General features: G+C 42.3%; 1 protein-coding gene across 1 annotated transcript in view; it reads left to right on the top strand.

Moving 5' to 3' along the window:
• Positions 1-19,927, top strand: part of LOC126298080 (uncharacterized) — a 77,318-nt gene extending 57,391 nt beyond the window's left edge. Inside the window, exon 3 of the mRNA XM_049989398.1 lies at positions 19,548-19,927. Coding sequence (XP_049845355.1) covers positions 19,548-19,927 — 380 coding nt within the window. The remainder of the gene's footprint in view (positions 1-19,547) is intronic.
• The last annotated feature ends 1,815 nt before the right edge of the window (positions 19,928-21,742 follow it).

Raw genomic sequence — 21,742 nt, 5'->3', positions numbered from 1 at the left:
AAGGCTTAATTTGCATGAAATAGTTGCAAATGGCACTTGGAAGTTGCCTTTGGTGACCGAAGGTATTGCTGACTAATACGATTCTGGACTTCGCCTCTGGGTAGGGACTCGTCGTTGATTACGGAGCATCCAGTGATTGAGAGCACTTCTTCTGTCTATACTCACGTTGAGAAGTTATCTAAATTCCGTCCTTGTGACTGGAATTTCGCGTTTCTGGTCTGTAGAATACATAGAGGAGACTGGCACAACTTCGTTTATTGGGCATATCCTGAGGCATCAAGCACTAATCAGTTTGGTAATGGAGAGAAGTGTGTATATTTGGTTGTTGGGCAGGCGGGGTGTTAAAATTGTAGCGGGAGACAAAGGCAGGAATGCAGTTAGCAGGTTCAAACTGATGCACATTGTATTAGCTGTGCAGCTCTGAAGATCTTGCACAGAATAGACTGGCTTGGGCAGCTGCATCAAACCAGTCTTCAGACTGTAGGCCACAACAACAACATTGGGGAAGGGGGCGGGAGGGAAAGGTAGGCTTCTGGTCCACATTTTTGCAAGTTCTTTACTGGGAGAACGCCTGAGTAAAGTAGATTTCGTGTGATTGAGCCCCCTTGGCTGTTGACATGGCAAAAGACGTTTCTGTATTGCTCTAAATTAACGGCGCTGCTTATTCTCGGATGAGAAAAGCTATTTGTGTCACACTATTGGTCGATACAGCGATCTGAAGTAACGGTTCTTGTATTATTTTGTTGTTGTAAACAGAAATGTCTCTGGTATGACATTAAACTGCAACCACACATAAAGTGGCCACAGTATAAGTGGACCCCATCCAGCAACAGCAACAACCTCTCTGGTAGGTGGATGAGCTACTGGAAGTTGTTAGTCACTTAAGTAATTTGAATTTAAACTAACCGAGCAGTGCTTGTAGATTCCTGTCGTGATTTATAATTACTCCAGCTTGGTTTTCAAGAGAAACGACAAGTTACAGATGTGGCTCCAATGTAATTTTCATAAGGCAAGTGAATAACGCGATCAGTCAATCGCATTATGCTCTATAGTTAATTGAGTATCGGACTTCGTTTCTGAAACACTACAGGTTCGTTGGTGCTACATAAATATCTGATAAATTGCTAATCAGTATTTGGATCACACCAATGGCGGATGGGCTCCATGTCAGCAGTTTTGCATTTCTTTCGTGAATAGCTGTACACAAAGCTGATAAAGGCATTAATGCAAAGAGATACGTTTAGTTTGTTAAATTAATATGTCTGAAAGGTATTAATTTGAATATACTTAAATACATTTATGGTCCTTAAGAGCTAACAAGGTAGATGCTTACATAGCGAAAGCTGAAGAACAAAGGCCGATACAAGACAGGAAGGCATCTACTAGCTGACCGCAGAAAAAATGTGAAGGCATCTCTGTTCTTTATTATCATAGAAAGTATTACATGTACTTACTAACATTTGTGGACCCTCTGGTAAACACATATTTCATAAACCCTAAAGAAAGAAAAAATATCTTGGTGTCTTACATTTGTCTACGATATATTTGACTGTGTTACAGGCTGTTACATGAATAGTCATTAAAGTCGTTTACAACAAAATTACGATATTGTTGTATACAAGAAAAAACAATACACACTTTGACATGTTTTGACAAACAGTTTAACAAATCATTTTCATTAGCATGGGAGATATTTGTACAAGATGCACTAACTTAAAATTTAAGAGGTATCATTGTTGTGATGATAAGGGGCTAAGTCAGTTCAGTGACGTGTCTGCCCATGACAATTAATGCAGCCACAACTGGAGTGACGTTGCAGTTAGCTTGTATGATGTCAATCGGTCGGTGACGATCTGCTGAGAGCGAGCTCTGGTCGTGCACTTCGTAGCAGAGTTGGGCATCGAGATGTGGCCCGTCCAGGAGCGTAACCATGACAGCCGTGCGAGCCTTGTGTAGCGCTGCCGGTCCAGCCAGGGCAGCCGCATGGAGGTCAGATGGTGCAGAGTCGTGCGGCCGCACTGGGCTGCAGCAGTCGCGGGCCGTGCGAGTCCCTGACGTCGCCCCAAGGGCCGAGCAGTGTTGTTGCGAAACGAACTTCTATGCTACGGGCTGAGCAGAGTCGCGTATGGAGACGCAGCCCACGGGCCGCGATCTCACTGCTACACACTGAGCGAGCCCGTGACGTCACTGCACCAGTGCCGGAGCAAGCACTGCCCTGCTGCAGCCTACCAGCTGTTGGTAGTACTGACTGCAGTTGCGAGCTACGGGCTACGAGCGGTGAGTAGAGCAGTGCTTAGTGGGGTGGGGGGCTTTCCTTAATTTTTGTTGTAACGCAAAAATGAGCGAGGAAACTAAATGTGGTTTGCAGAAGAATTAGCACATGTCAAGAAAAAGGGATGTCAAAGAAAATTAATCAGTGATAAGCAGAGAACCACACAGCACGAAGAGAATCTTAAAATTTTAGTTTGGATCGTGTTAAAGTCTCTTTTGGATGGCGTAGTAAGAACGTTCATTTTATTTCCTGTTCGCTGTGCAGTGAAATTTACTCTCATACTGAAGGGTCAAGTGGCACTTCGCACATTTCTCGCCATCCGTTCGAGTCTAATAAACAAGCGTCTTATGTGGACGAGAAAACGACTTCCTAAACCTGCTCAGGAGATAATTGTAGATAAATGCGTGGCTATGTGTGCACATGACATAAGGTCGTATGGAACTACAAGAGATGAAGGTCTTACGGATCTTGTTCAAACGTTAATTGACACTGCAAAGACCATTAGGTCTCACATCACAACTGTGTCGCCGTACATGGCAGAGAGTGTTTAAAGACTGTGACATATAATTATGCCTGAGGTAATTACTCATACAAAAAAAGGTGAATACTCAGCAACTACTGATATGTGGACATCCAGTGCGAGAAGTAAACAATTATCTGACATGTACTGCATCCTGTTTCATTTACTGGACTCTGAGATATCGCATTTTGTTTACAAGTCAGTTTCCAGATGAACCAAAAACCGGCGATAACGTTCTAAGAGAACTGTTTAGACGATTTATGTCTCTTGGTATCCACGACTCTACGTTGAAAGACATGCAGCACACGACTGCGCGATTATTCACGATTGAGTTGTTCCTGCCATATGCTGAGTACGGCTCTACGAAATAACTTTGACGAGGAGTATATATGCGTCAATTGTCCATACGTTCATGGTCTTTTGATCGCGGCGAAAGAACGCGTCACTTACGTAAAGGATTGTTGTCTTCTTAATGCTCTTGAAACTTCAATGCGCCAGTCTAACGATACTCGCTGCAATAAGCAGCTGACAATGTTAGAATGTCTTTGTGCGAATACCTCTCTGTGAAGGAAGAAGTAGAACGAACTGAAGGAACTGATTTCATGATGATGAAAGAACTTTTTACTGTATGTATGCTATTCTGTTACTGTAATTCTTATACGCAAAACGGTTATTTTATAGCTTTTAAAACTTAAGGGTTTTCGTAGATCTTCAAAGCGGCGTCCAAGGAATTAGAACTGCACCTACTGTAGACATGGACGATGACAATGTTAAAGCATTTGCGTCAGGCGCCCCAGGACAGAGAGACTTCTGTAATCGGACTTTTACATAAACGCCTCAAATTATACTTAGATGAAAAGCTATTTGTCCAGAGATACTGTGAGGTAGCAAAATTCCTCTGTCCAATATTCGTCATTTAAAAATTATATCTGAAGATACGAGGCGTAAAGTCATGAAACGGATTTCCCTTAACTGCAACACCAACTGTCTTTTCTCTTTGTTCTCGCTAATGGGTTCGAACGGAAGTGGATTACCTTTCGATCTAGAAATAGTGATATCAATGTACTCTGCTCTTCTGGAAGTTACAAAAATAACATTTAATATTCTGAAATAAGAAAGACTCACATTCCTACATGTTGCTCCACAACTGCTAGCACGTGAATCCTTCGGAATCCATGATGTCCTAAATGAAAGTTTGAATTTTTGCCGTATATGCACTGAAATATGAAATTTGATTTCCTCAGGTAAAAAGTAGAGAGATGTAATGTAGCTGGACATGTATTTCACACCCCCACCCCATCAAAGGACAAATCTTGTTGAAGCACATAAATTTTGCTACTCCATCCGCTGGATTTCTAGTTGTACAATTTGAAGATCGGAGTGAGACATTTGGGTAGCCTACACTCGATGTCATTCAAAATTTACACCGAACAATCAGTAAAGCATACAAGGATAAATTTGTAAACAGAATTAAATATTTGGGTGATGCAATAAACATTTCGAAGTTTACCGGTGACACTGCAGTTCTGTCAGAGACAGCAAAGAACTTGAAATTACAGCTGAACAGAACAGATATTGCCCTGGAAAGGGATTGTAAGATACCGCTCAATGGAACTAAATGAAAGGTAATGGAACGTATTCGAATTAAACAAAGCAGTACCAACGGATTTTCCATAACGTATACTACAAAAGGGGGGCTTAATATATGACCAACACAAAGATATACTGGTTTCGTTAATTTTCGTTTTCTTTTACGCACAACATACTTTTAAAAGATATATTTATGAGTAAGAAGGGTCCTAAACCTGAAAATACGAATATAACACCTGTTCTTAAAATTCATATCCACTGACGAAACCTAAATTTTAGCGTTACGTTTTACTGAAAAATTTAAAACAATTACAGAATCTGGTAGAAGAAATCTCTAAAAATCACAAATATATTTTTTTCAAAAATTTAAAATATAATATACATGGCTAGATTACAGTATTCTAAAAAGGTGGACATAAAGTACCCCTTCCATCTCCCCTGGTATTGCGAGGTTTAAATCAGGTAGTGTTAAGGAATCAGTTTACGAAATGAGACTATGAGACACTATAAGGACTATTGTGCAGCAAAATAACTGATGATGGCCAAAGTAGAGAGGATACTAAAGGAAGACTGACTACAGCATGAAAAGTATTAATGGACAAGAGGGATTTTTAAACGTTGAATATAAATTTAAGTGTTAGGAAGTACTTCTTGGAGGTATCTGTATGGTTTCCAAGATGCTGTTCCAGGCGGGTGTAAAAATGAATGTGCGCAGTATCAAATACTGAACGTAAATATAAAGATTTGATCCTGTCTGACTACCCCCTGAAGCAGAACTTACGATCTCTTAACGGTGATATTTTTCCTCCTCCTTGCTCTTTATACATATAAATTGCAACATAAAAATAAATAAATATTTAAGGGAACTAGTAACAACTAAATATTAAAGTTGTTTCTGCTTATACATTTATTGTAGATTGAAATCCCTTTATATATTACAAATGTTTATATGTCGATGTGCAATGGACATAAAGAGATACGAATGATTTTCCTGACTAATATTATCGATCAATTGCTCAAATCTGCCCCTTTTTATGGCTACGATATCTAATATAAATAACGTGAGATGACTGACATCATCTACGTCCCTAACACTAGAAGACACTACTAGATGATCTACAGTCGTGTGGAACCTCAGTGGAAATGCAACTTATATTATCACAGTTATTCAGCTTTATAGGCCTAATAAGCCGAAGCAATTAGCAATATCACCGAATGTACTACGTCCCATGCGTCGGAGTGATAGTTCTCGTATTTTAATTCCGCTCCTGAACCTTTCTTTTATTTCCATCATTGGTTCCTCGATGTACAGATTGAAGAGTAGTGATGGTTCTCGTACACGGATGCGAAGATGGAAGAACTCCAGCCACAAAATAAAATACTCATTAACAACTAGGATGGCAGAAGGTGGTCCTCTGACTAGTATAATCTAATACTATCCTCTCCTCTCTGTATTCTACAGACAAGAAACGCGAACTCCCAGCCACAAGGACGGAATTCAGATAACGTCTCAACGTTCCGGTTTTCCCACAGTCCATGTTTCACTACCATACAATGCTGTACTCCAGACGTACATCCTCAGAAATTTCTTCCTCAGATTAAGGCCGGTATTTGATATTAGTAGACTTCTCTTGGCCAGAAATGCCTTTTTTGCCATAGCGAGTCTGCTTTTGATGTCCTCCTTGCTCCGTCCGTCATTGGTTATTTTACTGCCTAGGTAGCAGAATTCCTTAACTTCACTGACTTCGTGACAATCAAACCTGATGTTAAGATTCTCGCTGTTCTCATTTCTACTACTTCTCATTACCTTCGTCTTTCTCCGATTTACTCTTAAACCATACTGTGTACTCATTAGACTGTTCATTCCGTTCAGCAGATCATTTAATTCTTCTTCACTTTCACTCAGGACAGCAATGTCATCAGCGAATCGTATCATTGATATCCTTTCACCTTGTATTTTAATTCCGCTCCTGAACCTTTCTTTTATTTCCATCATTGGTTCCTCGATGTACAGATTGAAGAGTAGTGATGGTTCTCGTACACGGATGCGAAGATGGAAGAACTCCAGCCACAAAATAAAATACTCATTAACAACTAGGATGGCAGAAGGTGGTCCTCTGACTAGTATAATCTAATACTATCCTCTCCTCTCTGTATTCTACAGACAAGAAACGCGTACTCCCAGCCACAAGGACGGAATTCAGATAACGTCTCAACGTGAGTATAGAGAGGAGTGCTCTCAATCACTGAACGCTGCGTACTCAACGACGATTCCCTACCCAGAGGCGAAGTCCAGAATCGTATAAGTGAATCGTATAAGTTAGCAACACCTTCTGTCACCTAAAGCTCCTTCCCAGTGCCATGGAAGTCATTCCCTCATGTCTTAGCAGATGTCCTATCATCCTGTCCCTTCTCCTTATCAGTGTTTTCCACATATTCCTTTCCTCTCCGATTCTGCGTAGAACCTCCTCATTCCTTACCTTATCAGTCCACCAAATTTTCAACATTCGTCTATAGCACCACATCTCAAATGCTTCGATTCTCTTCTGTTCCGGTTTTCCCACCGTCCATGTTTCACTACCATACAATGCTGTATTCCAGACGTACATCCTCAGAAATTTCTTCCTCAGATTAAGGCCGGTATTTGATATTAGTAGACTTCTCTTGGCCAGAAATGCCTTTTTTGCCATAGCGAGTCTGCTTTTGATGTCCTCCTTGCTCCGTCCGTCATTGGTTATTTTACTGCCTAGGTAGCAGAATTCCTTAACTTCACTGACTTCGTGACATTCAAACCTGATGTTAAGATTCTCGCTGTTCTCATTTCTACTACTTCTCATTACCTTCGTCTTTCTCCGATTTACTCTTAAACCATACTGTGTACTCATTAGACTGTTCATTCCGTTCAGCAGATCATTTAATTCTTCTTCACTTTCACTCAGGACAGCAATGTCATCAGCGAATCGTATCATTGATATCCTTTCACCTTGTATTTTAATTCCGCTCCTGAACCTTTCTTTTATTTCCATCATTGATTCCTCGATATACAGATTGAAGAGTAGGGGCGAAAGGCTACAGCCTTGTCTTACTCCCTTCTTAATACGAGCACTTCGTTCTTGATCGTCCACTCTTATTATTCCCTGTTGGTTGTTGTACATATTGTATATGACCCGTCTCTCCCTATAGCTTACCCCTACTTTTTTCAGAATCTTGAACACCTTGCACCATTTTATATTGTCGAACGCTTTTTCCAGGTCGACAAATCCTAGCTACGTGTCTTGATTTTTCTTTAGCCTTGCTTCCATTATTATCCGTAACGTCTGAATTTCCTCTCTCGTGCCTTTACTTTTCCTAAAGCCAAACTGATCGTCACCTAGCGCATTCTCAATTTTGTTTTCCATTCTTCTGTATATTATTCTTGTAAGCAGCTTCGATGCATGAGTTGTCAAGCTGATTGTGCGATAATTCTCGCACTTGTCAGATCTTGCCGTCTTCGGAATTGTGTGGATGATGCTTTTCCGAAAGTCTGATGGTATGTCGCCAGACTCATATATTCTACACACCAACGTGAATAGTCGTTTTGTTTCCCTAATGATTTTAGAAATTCTGATGGAATGTTATCTATCCCCTCTGCCTTATTTGACCGTGAGTCCTCCAAAGCTCTTTTAAATTCCGATTCTAATACTGGTTCCCCTATCTCTTCTAAATCGACTCCTGTTTCTTCTTCTATCACATCAGACAAATCTTCACCCTCATAGAGGCTTTCAATGTATTCTTTCCACCTATCTGCTCTCTCCTCTGCATTTAACAGTGGAATTCCCGTTGCACTCTTAATGTTACCACCGTTGCTTTTAATGTCACCAAAGGTTGTTTTGACTTTCCTGTATGCTGAGTCTGTCCTTCCGACAATCATATCTTTTTCGATGTCTTCACATTTTTATTGCAGCCATTTCGTCTTAGCTTCCCTGCACTTCCTATTTATTTCATGTCTCAGCGACTTGTATTTCTGTATTCCTGATTTTCCCGGAACATGTTTGTACTTCCTCCTTTCATCAATCAACTGAAGTATTTCTTCTGTTACCCATGGTTTCTTCGCAGCTACCTTCTTTGTACCTATGTTTTCCTTCCCATCTTCTGTGATGGCCCTTTTTAGAGACGTCCATTCCTCTTCAACTGTGTTGCCTTCTGCGCTATTCCTTATTGCTGTATCTATAGCGTTAGAGAACTTCAAACGTATCTCGTCATTCCTTAGAACTTCCGTATCCCACTTCTTTGCGTATTGATTCTTCCTGACTAATGTCTTGAACTTCAGCCTATTCTTCATCACTACTATAGTGTGATCTGAGTCTATATCTGCTCCTGGGTACGCCTTACAATCCAGTATCTGATTTCGGAATCTCTGTCTGACCATGATGTAATCTAATTGCAATCTTCCCGTATCTCCCTGCCTTTTCCAAGTATACCTCCTCCTCTTGTGATTCTTGAACAGGGTATTCGCTATTACTAGCTGAAACTTGTTACAGAACTCAATTAGTCTTTCTCCTCTTTCATTCCTTGTTCCAAGCCCATATTCTCCTGTAATCTTTTCTTCTACTCCTTCCCCTACAACTGCATTCCAGTCGCCCATGACTATTAGATTTTCGTCCCCGTTTACATACTGCATTACCCTTTCAATATCCTCATACACTTTCTCTATTTGTTCATCTTCAGCTTGCGACGTCGGCATGTATACCTGAACTATCGTTGTCGGTGGTGGTCTGCTGTCGATTCTGATTAGAACAACCCGGTCACTGAACTGTTCACAGTAACACACCCTCTGCCCTACCTTCCTATTCATAACGAATCCTACACCTGTTATACCATTTTCTGCTGCTGTTGATATTACCCGATACTCATCTAACCAGAAATCCTTGTCTTCCTTCCACTTCACTTCACTGACCCCTACTATATCTAGATTGAGCCTTTGCATTTCCCTTTACAGATTTTCTCGTTTCCCTACCACGTCCATGCCCCGACTCGTAGAACATTATCCTTTCGTTGATTATTCAGTCTTTTTCTCATTGTAACCTCCCCCTTGGCAGTCCCCTCCCGGAGATCCGAATGGGGGACTATTCCGGAATCTTTTCCAATGGAGAGATCATAATGACACTTCTTCAACTACAGGCCACATATCCTGTGGATACACGTTACATGCAAATGAAGCCTTAGTGATTTTGCCCGTATTTGTCCTATCATGATATACGAACCTTGCGACAGTATTTCACTGGTGACAGCTCCTCCCAACTTGGACATTATCCCCCTGAGTTCCACCGCGCGTCATCGAAAGTCAGTTTCGGCATGACGCTTGATGAGAAAGTTTAACCCTAGGACTGCACAGCAGCATTCGCCTGCGTAACGTATTACACTGCAAGTGTTAACGCTTTTGTCAATCTCCGTATCCACTGGCATAAGCCTTGCCGGCCAGATCATTAACCTTGCAAACACATTTCCTCTTTCTTCTCCTCCCACGTTCAGAGGAGGCAGTGCCGTCACAGATGGTGCAGAATCTACGTCCTTCGGAAATACTAAGTGCGTCTGTACCATTTCAGTACCCGCAACATCTGCAATACAATCTGCCTTATTCATAGCTTTCTGTGCGACCTCCAAAGTATCTACAACAAAATTACAGTCGGCAATTGCACTCTGCAAGACTAAAAAATCATCGGCACATGCGCTTCCCTGCACATCTGATCCAGGCTACTGAAATTAGCAACCTCTATGCTAGGATATCCCTACTAATTATGCAAACAACAAACGAGGAGAACAAAACAGTACAACGACAAGGACACTTAATCTAATTCCATTGTAACACTTACTGTAACTTAACTTTTACGCTTGAGCATGAACTCATGACTACTACTTTACGTGCTTAAACGTATTGAGCCACATCTATTACTCGAAATGAAATACATCCCCCACTCAAAACTGCGTAAAGTACCACAAAACTCGGACTTCTAAAGAAAACTCATCTTCCCCTCCTAAGAAGCTACACATGGTTAACACCTTATATCCTTCCAGACAATGAGCCACACCCACTGATGATAGGGAAAAATAATGTTCATATTTACACATCCTCAGAATAGATTCTGTGCTTGCTTGCCACTCGCAGGGAAAAAAAAAGAACAGTCAATGAAATCACCTACTACATAGTGATTCCGTCTGTCGACAAAACTGCAACCCTGAGGTAGTTGAGAGTCATCGTCTCCAGGGAGGGTGGCCGGTAAGGTTCCTCCTTTTACTGAAATTTCGTGGTGACACATACTTCTGACATCAAAATGTAGAGGTCACCACATGGCGAAGCAGGCAGCAAAAGACTTCCCAAGCGGCCGCATACAAGGCCTCCCCGGTTTGTCTGACAAACAGGTTCCAGGTGCTGTCTGTGGCTGACACTGTCGCTGAGCTGGATGCTGTCACCTGTCCTGTTTCAGAGGAAACCACTCAAACTGCAAGATCCGGGCAATCGTAGTGGGTGGGATTATTGGCAGTTGGGAGCTCCAACGTTAGGCGCGTTATGGGGCCCCTTAGGGCCTTGCTGACAAGGAGGGTAAGAAAATCAATGTGCATGGCGTGTGCATACCTGGTGGAGTCATTCCAGATATGGAAAGGATCCTCCCGGATGCCACGAAGAGCACAGGGTGCAGCCAACTGCAGGTGGTTGCTCACGTCAATGCCAATGATGTGTGTCACTTTCGATCAGAAGGGATTCTCCCTGGTTTCTAGCGGTTAACAGAAGTGGTAAAGGCTGCCAGTCTTGCTGCCAAGATGAAAGCAGAGCTGGCCATTTGCAGCATAGTCGACAGGACCGATTGCGGACCTCTGGTACAGAGCCGAATGGTGGGTCTGAATTTGAGACTCAGACGGTTCTGTGACCGTGTAGGCTGCTGATTCCTAGACTTGCGTCAACGGGTGGTTGGTTTTCGGGTTCCGCTGAATAGGTCAGATGTCCACTAGACGCAGGAGGCGGCTACACGTGTAGCAGGGGCTGTGTGGCGTGGATTGGGCTGTTTTTTAGGTTAGAGGGTCTCGGGAAAACACAAAAAGGTCTTCAGTCACAAAGCGTGCAAACTGAACTCAGGAAGAACGTAGATACAGGAACCAGTGGTATAACAGCTGTAAACTGTCGTAGTTTTGTTGGGAAAGTACCAGAGCTCCAAGCACTAATAGAAAGCACTGATGCTCAAATCGTTATAGGCACTGAAAGCTGGCTAAAGTTGGATATAAGCTCAATCGAAATTTTTGTGAAGAACCTAACGATGTTACGGCCGCGGTGGCCGTGCGGTTCTAGGTATTTCAGTCTGGAACTGCGAGAATACGACGGTCACAGGTTCGAAACCTGCCTCGAGCATGGTTGTGTGTGATGTCCTTAGGTTAGTTAGTTTTAAGTAGTTCTAAGATCTAGGGGACTGATAACCTCTGATGTGAAGTTCCATAGTGCTCAGAGTCATTTTTGAACCTAACTGTGTTCCGAAAAGATAGGCTAAACACGGTTGGCTTTGGCGTGTTTGTTGCTCTCAGAAGTAGTTTAACTTGTCGCAAAATTGAAGTAGATACTTCCTGTGAGTTAGTATGAGCAGAGGTCATTGTTGGCGACTGGAATAAAATAATAATTGGATCCTTTTGCTGACCTTCGAGTTCAGATGATGCAATTGCTGAAAGGTTCAAAGAAAACTTGAGTTTGATTTCAAACACGTACCAAACTCATACGATAATAGTTTGTGGTGACTTTAATTTACCCTCTATATGTTGGCGAAAATACATGTTTAGTTCCGGAAGTACACATTGTAATGTTGATGCATTAAGTTGTTCTGAAAGAGGTGATGATATTCAAGACAACAAAAGCGGGTTAAAAGCTGCGAGCTATCTTGCGAGGTTAACCTTGCATTACTGAGCGACTGTTTCACCAGGTATCCAGTCTAGCTTATCAAATTCCCAACCAGACTAACATTAATTATAATCTTTTAATAGTCATCTTACGGAAACCGGTGATATATATATATATATATATATATATATATATATATATATATATATATATATATATATAAAGAGAATTTAAATAAAAAGAAATAAATCAGTTTATATTTGGACATTTATTTCAACATTAATCATTGGCCCTTTAAAATTTTAGCATATGAAGCTTGATTCATAATTGAAATGGTGCGTTATTTAGGATTGTGAAAATGTGGGTTTGTAATCTTACGGAACATATCAAATATGGAGCCAAGATTGGGAGACTGCATACAACACTGAATTCATAAAATAACACACAAAGAACGTTGAAACATATGCAAGAGGAAATTAACCATAACCAACCTATTCAATTTTCACCCAAAGAAGTTACGTTAGTAGCGCAATCCACACACTGGTATACTAGATTCATAGAGAAACCTTCCCGAAAAGAATAGATGAGGGCTACTTTGATGATTACACCACATGCTTCACGTGGTCAACTTGGTTTACACAAAGAGTGTAACTACATAATAATTTTGATAATTAAAATAAATTACATCAAAACGCAATTTACAACAGAAAAACCTCGAACTGGTTACTATCATCTTGCTATTAACCTGATGGGTCAAACAATTGTATAAGCACGTGGTGCTGGTCTCACAAAGTGCGCTCCACGTGGGTTGAACATAAGGAAACGTTGCTATATTGAAAAATATTGTCAAGACAAGGCGTTATAATCTCACGCACATTCGCATTTAAGATTGATGATCTTAGTTACAGTTATGGCTCATCAGCATGTGGTTCCACTTTACTCACAAAACAGTGACAAAGCAACTACTAGAAGGTATTCTAAACTTCACACTAGAATTACACTGACTTGCAATTTAAGATAACATAAGCTATTTTAGTTCTAAACCTGAAATAAAGGTGATTAAATTTTCATTTAGGCTGAACTTAAGAAATCCATTGTCCTACGGACTTAGCAGAGACGCACTTAGAGAGAGATCTTAGCACTTCAGAAGCTCGCCGCAGACAGACTGCCGTGGGCCCTTACTGAGGGTGCTTCACAAATACAAACGGAAGTGATCAGAGAGGCAGCTTCCTATACTAACATGACAAGGGACGGACAGGACCATACTAAGAATAGAAACCTTTTCGCTTTTAGAAAGCTTAGCTACCTGTTCCGACATTGATCCTACTGTTCTCTAGCAGACAGGCTTGTCTGCTACCATCAAGCATGCAACTAGAAATACACACATTCTTTCACACGGAAGGGAAGGGGGATGACAGTATCTTATCATATAAGGTATATAAAAGAAAGCTGATGTAGGTTCCCTACGAGACTGTGTGACATGAATTACATATAAACTATGTTTTAAATTGTAGTAGTGTGAGACATCGTTCTTGATTATGTGTAAAAGTAACACATTCCACTGCTCAGCCTCCTCCCAGATAGTCAGGAAAACCACAGTAAAATTAGAAGTGGAATGTATGCCGTAAATGACAACAGATTTAAGAAATTAACATGAAAGGAATCCAACAGAGTCCTTTCAACATAAAATATCATCCGAAATTTTGCTAAACGCATTCTCTGAAAATTATTTTGAGCTGTTAGTTCATGAGCCGACACGATAGTAAACGGTTGTGAAAACACACTTGACCTCTTAGCAACAAATAATCCTGAGTTAATAATGAGCATCAAAACAGATATATTGATTAGTGAACACAGGGTTGTCGTAGCGACATTGACTATTGTAATCCCCTAATCCTCAAAATATGAGCGAAAAATATACCTACTCAAAAAAGCAGAAAAAATTCACTTCACGCCTTCCTGAGGCAATCTCCACTCATTCGAAATTAATAATGTAAGTCTAGACCAGATGTGGCTTAAATTCAAAGAAATAGTATCGGCAGCAATTGACAGATGTATACCAAATAAACAAACAAACGATGGAGCTGTTCCTCCTTGGTACACAAAACGGGTTAGAACACTGTTGCAGGAACAACGAAACAAACATGGCAAATTTAAACAGACGCAAAATCGCCAAGATTGGCGATCCCCTACACGAGCTCGAAATATAGGGCGGAGTTCAATGCGAGACGCCTATAACAGTTTCCACAACGAAACTTTGTCTCGAAACCTGGCAGAAAATCCAAAAAGATTCTGGTCGTATGTGAAGTGCGTTAGCGGCAAGAAACGATGAATGCCTTCACTGCGAGATAACACTGGAGATACTATCGAAGACAGTGCTGCCAAAGCAGAGTTACTAAACACAGCCTTCTGAAATGCCTTCACAAGAGAAGACTAAGTAAATATCCCAGAATTCGAATCGAGAACAGCTGACAACATGAGTAACATAGAAGTAAATATCTTCGAAGTAGTGAAGCAACTCACATCACTTAATAAAAGCAAGTCTTCTGGTCCAACTGTATACCAATTAGGTTTCTTTCCGAGTATGCTGATGCATTAGTCCATGCTTAACAATCATATACAACCGTTCGATCCACGAAAGATCCGTACCCAAAGACTGGATAGTTGCACAGCTCTCACCAATATTCAAGAAAGGTAGTAGGAGTAATCCACTAAATTACAGGCCAATATCGCTAACGTCATTATTCAGCAGGATTTAAGAACATGTATTGTGTTCCAACATTATGAATTACCTCGAAGGAAACGGCCTATTAACACACAGTCAACATGGATCTAGACAACATCGTTCTTGGGAAACACAACTAGCTCATTATTCACACGAAGTGCTGAGTGCTATTGACAAGGGATTTCAGATCGATTTCGTATTCCTGGATTACCGAAAGACTTTTGACACTGTACCACAACTAGCTGCTCGTAGTGAAATTGCATGCTTATGGAATGTTGTCTCAGTTATGTGACTGGATTTGCGATTCCCTGTCAGGGAGGTCACAGTTCGTAGTAATTAACGGAAAGTCATCAAGTGATACAGAAGTGATTTCAGGCGTTCCCCAAGGTTGTGTTATAGGCCCTTTGCTGTTCCTTATCTATATGAACGATTTGGGAGACAATCTATGCAGCCGTTGGTTGCAGATGACGCAGCTGTTTATCGACTAATAAAGTCATCAGAAGATAAAAACCAACTGCAAAACGAATTAGAAAAAAATATCTGAATGGCGCGAAAAGTGGCAGCTGACCATAAATAACGAAAAATGTGAGGTCATCCACATGAGTGATAAAAGGAACTCTTCAAAGTTCAGTTACACGATTAATCAGTCTAATCTAAAAGCAGTATATTCAAATAAATATCTAGGTATTACAATTACGATCAACTTAAAATGGAAAGAGAACAGTAAATGTTGTGGGGAAGGCTAAGGAAAGGCTGCTTTTTATTGTCAGGACACTTAGAAAATGTAACAAACCTACTAAGGAGGACACTACGCTACAAGAGGATACTACGTTTGTCTGTCCTCTTTCAGAATACTGCTGCACAGTGTGGGATCCTTACCAGATAGGACTGACGGAGAACATCGAAGAAGTTCAAATAAAAGCAGCACGATTTGTATTATCACGAAATATGGGAGAGAGTGTCATAAAAATGATACAGGATTTGGGCTGGAAATCATTAAAAGAAAGGCATTTTTCGTTGCGACAGAAATTCCAATCACCAACTTTCTCCTCTGAATGCGAAAATATTTTGTTGACGCCCACCTACATAGGGAGGAATGATAACCACGATAAAATAAGGGAAATCAGAGCTCGTACGGAAAGATATAGGTGTTGATTCTTTCCGTGCCCTATACGATATTTAAATAATAGATAATTGTGAAGGTGGTTCGATGAACCCTCTGCCAGGAACTTAAATCCGATTTGCAGTGTATCTATGTAGATGTAGATGTACATGTGGTGGTCTGAGTTGAGGTGGTGGACTGTTGTCGGGATGATGATAGATGGCTGCTTATAAAAATTTCACTATTAATCATACATTTTACTGAAGAACAAACCAGAACATTCTGTGGTGCAACGTCCTCCATAAGGTGTGCTAAAGACAGCGAGTGTTAAGGAGCTGATGCAACAAGTGTCTGTGGTCTGAAGCTACTGCCTTCAATGGCGGAAGGCTGTTTTCACATGTTAGTTGGCCCAGAGGTGGTCCACTGGCTGGAAGATGCTAAGCCACAGCACTGCTCTTGAAACCAGAAGCAGGGGCCCACAATTAGTGGAAGTCAAATCTCGTGGTTGCTGCTTGGAGCATCATGTCGCCTCGAGGAGCGGCATAGAGCTCTCCTCGTATAGTAGCTACCAGACTGAGACACCTTTGACCGAAAATAACTGTAATTTATGTTGGGACAGTGCATTCTGGCTTTGCAAATCACAGCTCGCAGCCATGTAAACCATAAGAAGTCTTTTGATTGGATGTGTAGTAACTGGCCTACAAACGCTTTTCTGCTGTGTCTTCGTAATGGCAGTGCCAGCCCCTTTCCAGGAACACAATGTGGGAATCTGCCAGTGGCATTGGTGCATCTGACGTAATGGTCTTTTGTCGGATCTGAGCTGGCCCACAAACTAAGTCTTTTGTAACAGCCTTGGCAATATCACTTTTGTATCTCGCCTGGAAGGCAACACGTGGGTCTGCTTGTGTAAAGTGAAAGATTGGCCGAGTGAAGGAAGTGAGTAGGAGCAGGAAAAGGTGAAAATCTCTCGCACTGCTCATAGAAATGGTTTTACTATATCACAACTGCAAAAAGGTGGGAATTTAAGGGGATGGGACCTGGATAAACTAAGAGAACCAGAGGTTGTACAGAGTTTCAGGGAGAGCATTAGGGAGCAATTGACAGGGATGCGGGAAAGAAATACAGTAGAAGAAGAATGGGTATCTTTGAGGGATGAAGTAGTGAAGGCAGCAGAGGATCAAGTAGGTAAAAAGACGAGGGCTAGTAGAAATCCTTGGGTAACAGAAAAAATATTGAATTTAATTGATGAAAGGAGAAAATATAAAAATGCAGTAAATGAAGCAGACAAAAAGGAATACAAACGTGTCAAAAATGAGAACGACAGGAAGTGCAAAATGGCTAAGCAGGGATGGCTAGAGAGCAAATGTAAGGATGTAGAGGTTTATCTCACTAGGGGTGAGATAGATGTTGACTACAGGAAAATTAAAGAGAGCTTTATAGAAAAGAGGACCACTTGTATGAATATTAAGAGCTCAGATAGAAACCCAGTTCTAAGCAAAGAAGGGAAAGCAGAAAGGTGGAAGGAGTATATGAGGGTCTATACAAGGGCGATGTACTTGAGGACAATACTATGAAAATGGAAGAGGATGTAGATGAAAATGAAATGGGAGATACGATACTGCGTGAAGAGTTTGACAGAGCACTGAAAGACCTGAGTCGAAGCAAGGCCCCCGGAGTAGACAACATTCCATTGGAACTACTGACGGCCTTGGGAGAACCAGTCGTGACAAAACTCTACCATCTGGTGAGCAAGATGTATGAGACAGGCGAAATACCCTCAGACTTCATGAAGAATATAATAATTCCAATCCCAAAGAAAGCAGGTGTTGACAGATGTGAAAATTACAGTTTATCAGTTTAATAAGTCACAGCTGCAAAATACTAACGCGCATTCTTTACAGACGAATGGAAAAACTAGTAGAAGCCGACCTCGGGGAAGATCAGTTCGGATTCCGTAGAAATGTTGGAACACATGAGGCAATACTGACCCCACGACGTATCTTAGAAGCTAGATTAAGGAAGGGCAAACCTACGTTTCTAGCATTTGTAGACTTAGAGAAAGCTTTTGACAATGTTGACTGGAATATTCTATTTCAAATTCTGAAGGTGGCAGACCTAAAATACAGGGAGCGAAAGGCTATTTACAATTTTTACAGAAACCAGATGGCAGTTATAAGAGTCGAGGGACATGAAAGGGAAGAAGTGGTTAGGAAGGGAGTGAGAAAGGGTTGTAGTCTCTCCCCGATGTTATTCAATCTGTATATTGAGCAAGCACTGAAACAAAAGAAAAATCGGAGTAGGTAATTAAATCCATGGAGAAGAAATAAAAACTTTGAGGTTGGCCGATGACATCGTAATTCTGTCAGAGACAGCAAAGGACTTGGAAGAGCACTTGAACGGAATGGATAGTGTCTTAAAAGGAGGATATAAGATGAACATCAAGAAAAGCAAAACGAGGATAATGGAATGTAGTCGAATAAAGTCGGGTGATGCAGAGGGAATTAGATTAGGAAATGAGACACTTAAAGTAGTAAAGGAGTTTTGCTATTTGGGGAGCAAAATAACTGATGATGGTCGAAGTAGAGAAGATATAAAATGTAGACTGGCAATGGCAAGGAAAGCGTTTCTGAAGGAGAGAAATTTGTTAACATCATGACGTCATTTCTGAAAGTATTTGTATGGAGTGTAGCCATGTATGGAAGTGAATCATGGACGATAAATAGTTTGGACAAGGAGAGAATAGAAACTTTCGGCGCTACAGAAGAATGCTGAAGATTAGATGTGTAGATCACATAACTAATGAGGAGGTATTCAATAGGATTGGGGAGAAGAGAATTTTGTGGCACAACTTGACCAGAAGAAGGGATAAATTGGTAGGACATGTTCTGAGGCATCAAGGGATCATCAATTTCGTATTGGAGGGCAGCGTGGAGGGTGAAAATCGTAGAGGGAGACCAAGAGATGGCTACACTAAGCAGATTCAGAAGGATGTAGGTTGCAGTAGGTACTGGGAGATGAAGAAACTTGCACAGGATAGAGTAGCATGGAGAGCTGAATCAAACCAATCTCAGGACTGAAGACCACAACAACAACAACATATCACAATATTAACTTAATAGATAACTTTGCACTAACATGCGAAGCCTTAGACCCATCATAAGTAGTACGTAGTCTCAATAGCAAGCAAAGTCTCCCTGCCGCCTCCTCTTCATCAAAATGGGTAGAATCTGTCACGAGATCGTAGACCTCCACAGCACCAGGTAGAGGGCGCTGTCATCGGTGTCCTTTGTAGAACCAACTTAAGAACTTTTACCTACGCCATGGCATCGTAGCTATCGATACCACATCCCTCCCCCCTAAAACGACACACCGTCGCTGAGTATGGCTTCCGAAGACAGGTGGAGGGTCCCAGGGGAGCGCAGTTGACAGCGGAACTGCCGGGGCGTGCTGGCCACCCGCGACTCCGAATTGTTCGCGAAGGGGCGAGGAAAACACCCCGTGGGAAACCAGCCCAGGCCGCGCACCATCACAGGGTATTCTCGGATGAGGAGGCAGAGCAACGACCTCTATGGGCCAGGGCGGTGGCGGCGGCGACGGCCGGGGGTGTTGACGTGGCGACAGCGAGAGGCGCCCGACCGATGCTGGTCACTGGACCGGCAGCGGTGACGGCGACGACGGCAGGCGACACCGCGGCGGGCCCGCGAGCAGCAGAGGCGCCGTCAGTGGAGTCGTGGGCTGAGGCGGCGGAATCCGTGAAGCCTCCAATTCTGCCGGAAAACAACCAGCGGCAGAAAACCGAGGACGGCACCAACGGATCTGGTTTCGGTGTCGCTTGTCACTGCTGGAGGCACCTGAAATGACAAATAAGGCGCCGCCAAGTTGGCGAAGAATGCGTCCCTGTGCCCAGCGTTGCCTGCCAGAGAAAACGCGATAGAACACTAAATCATGCGGCGCCAAGCCAAAACGAGACGAAGCAGCGGGGGCGCAAGGCGGAGGGTGCAATAGCTGCAGGAACGACAGATAGGTGCGGCCATGTAGCAGTTCGACCGGGGAACGGATGCCGAGCGGTTGCGAGCGATATGAAGCAAGGAAAGACCAGAGCGCGTGTTTGTGGGAGTGCGTGGAGCGCAACTTGCTCATCTGCGACTTAAACATACACACAAAGTGTTCAGCCTCACCGTTTGATTGGGGGTGGAACGGGGCTGAGGTCAGATAGCGAATGTCATTAGCAGCACAGAACGCTTCAAACTCTGAGAATACGAATTTGGGGCTATTGTCAGAGACAATAAGTTCAGGAAAGACTTCAATGCAGAAAATAATCGTGAAACACCGAATAGTACTGGCAGATGTACTAGAAGGCATAGGTACAACAAAAGGAAAGTTGGTGTACGCATCAATGATTATCAACCGGCGGGTGTCCCAGAAGGTACCCGCAAAATCAATATGGACGCACTGTCAAGGCGCAGTAGGAGTCGGCCACGCAAGAAAGTGCTAGCGGGAAGCAGATTGATACTCCACTCAAGAGCGACAGTTAGCATACAAATTCTCAATATGTTTATCAATGCCGACCCAAATGCACTGACGACGCGCTAACTGCTTCATCCGCACTATTCCCAAATGACCATCGTGCAGTAAGCGGAGAATTTCCGACTGCAACGAACGAGGTACAACACGCGAGACTGATTACTGTCAGTTCGCAACAATATAACACCGTGGTGTACAGACAAGTTGTGACATTGCGCAAAGTAACGTCGAACAAGTGGATCACGAATCTGCGTAGTAGCAGAGGAGGATGTTAGTGTTTAACGTCTCGTCGACAGCGAGGTCATTAGAGACGGAGCGCAAGCTCGGGTTAGGGAAGGATAGGCGAGGAAATCGGCCGTGCCCTTTCAAAGGAACCATCCCGGCATTTACCTGAAACGGTTTAGGGAAATGACGGAAAACCTAAATCAGGATGGCTGGAGACGGGATTGAACAGTCGTCCTCCAGAATGCGAGTCCAGTGTGCTAACCACTGCGCCACCTCGCTCGGTGAATCTGCGTAGTAGATGGAGGCCATTGAGTACGAATATACTGCAAAAGAATCTGCAAAGAATCATCGGCGGCTGTCGCGGAAGCAATGCGACGAAAAGCCATTGGAAAACCATCAGCTAATTCCTTATCTTGTGAATCAATAAACATGCAGAATAATTCGGAAGAATCAAACATATCGTCAGGACCGATAGGCAGACGAGACAAAGCACAGCATTGCCATACTGGGCCGTGGGCCGAAGCTAAATTTCATAATTGTAGTTAGACAAAAACAAAGGTCAACTTTGCAACTTTTGTGCAGTACGGGCCGGAACTGGCTTTGACGGGTGGAACAACGAAGTCAAAGGCTTATGGTCGGTGTCCAAATAGAACTTGCGACCATACAAAAAATCATGAAACTTTGTCACACAATATATAATAGCTAAAGCTTCTTTCTCGATCTGAGCCGCGCGGGATTAGCTGAGTGGTCTGATGCACTGCAGTCGTAGACTGTGCGGCTGGTCCCCGTGGAGGTTCGAGTCCTCCCTCGGGCATAGGTGTGTGTGTTTGTCCTTAAGATAATTTAGGTTAAGTAGTAGGTAAGCATAGGGACTGATAACCTTAGCAGTTAAGTCACATAAGATTTCACACACATTTGAACATTTT

The sequence above is a fragment of the Schistocerca gregaria genome, chromosome X, assembly GCF_023897955.1.
Source record: "Schistocerca gregaria isolate iqSchGreg1 chromosome X, iqSchGreg1.2, whole genome shotgun sequence".
Lineage (NCBI taxonomy): Eukaryota > Metazoa > Arthropoda > Insecta > Orthoptera > Acrididae > Schistocerca > Schistocerca gregaria.
The sequence above is the reverse complement of the archived record's forward strand: the minus strand, read 5'-3'. Positions and strand labels throughout refer to the sequence as shown.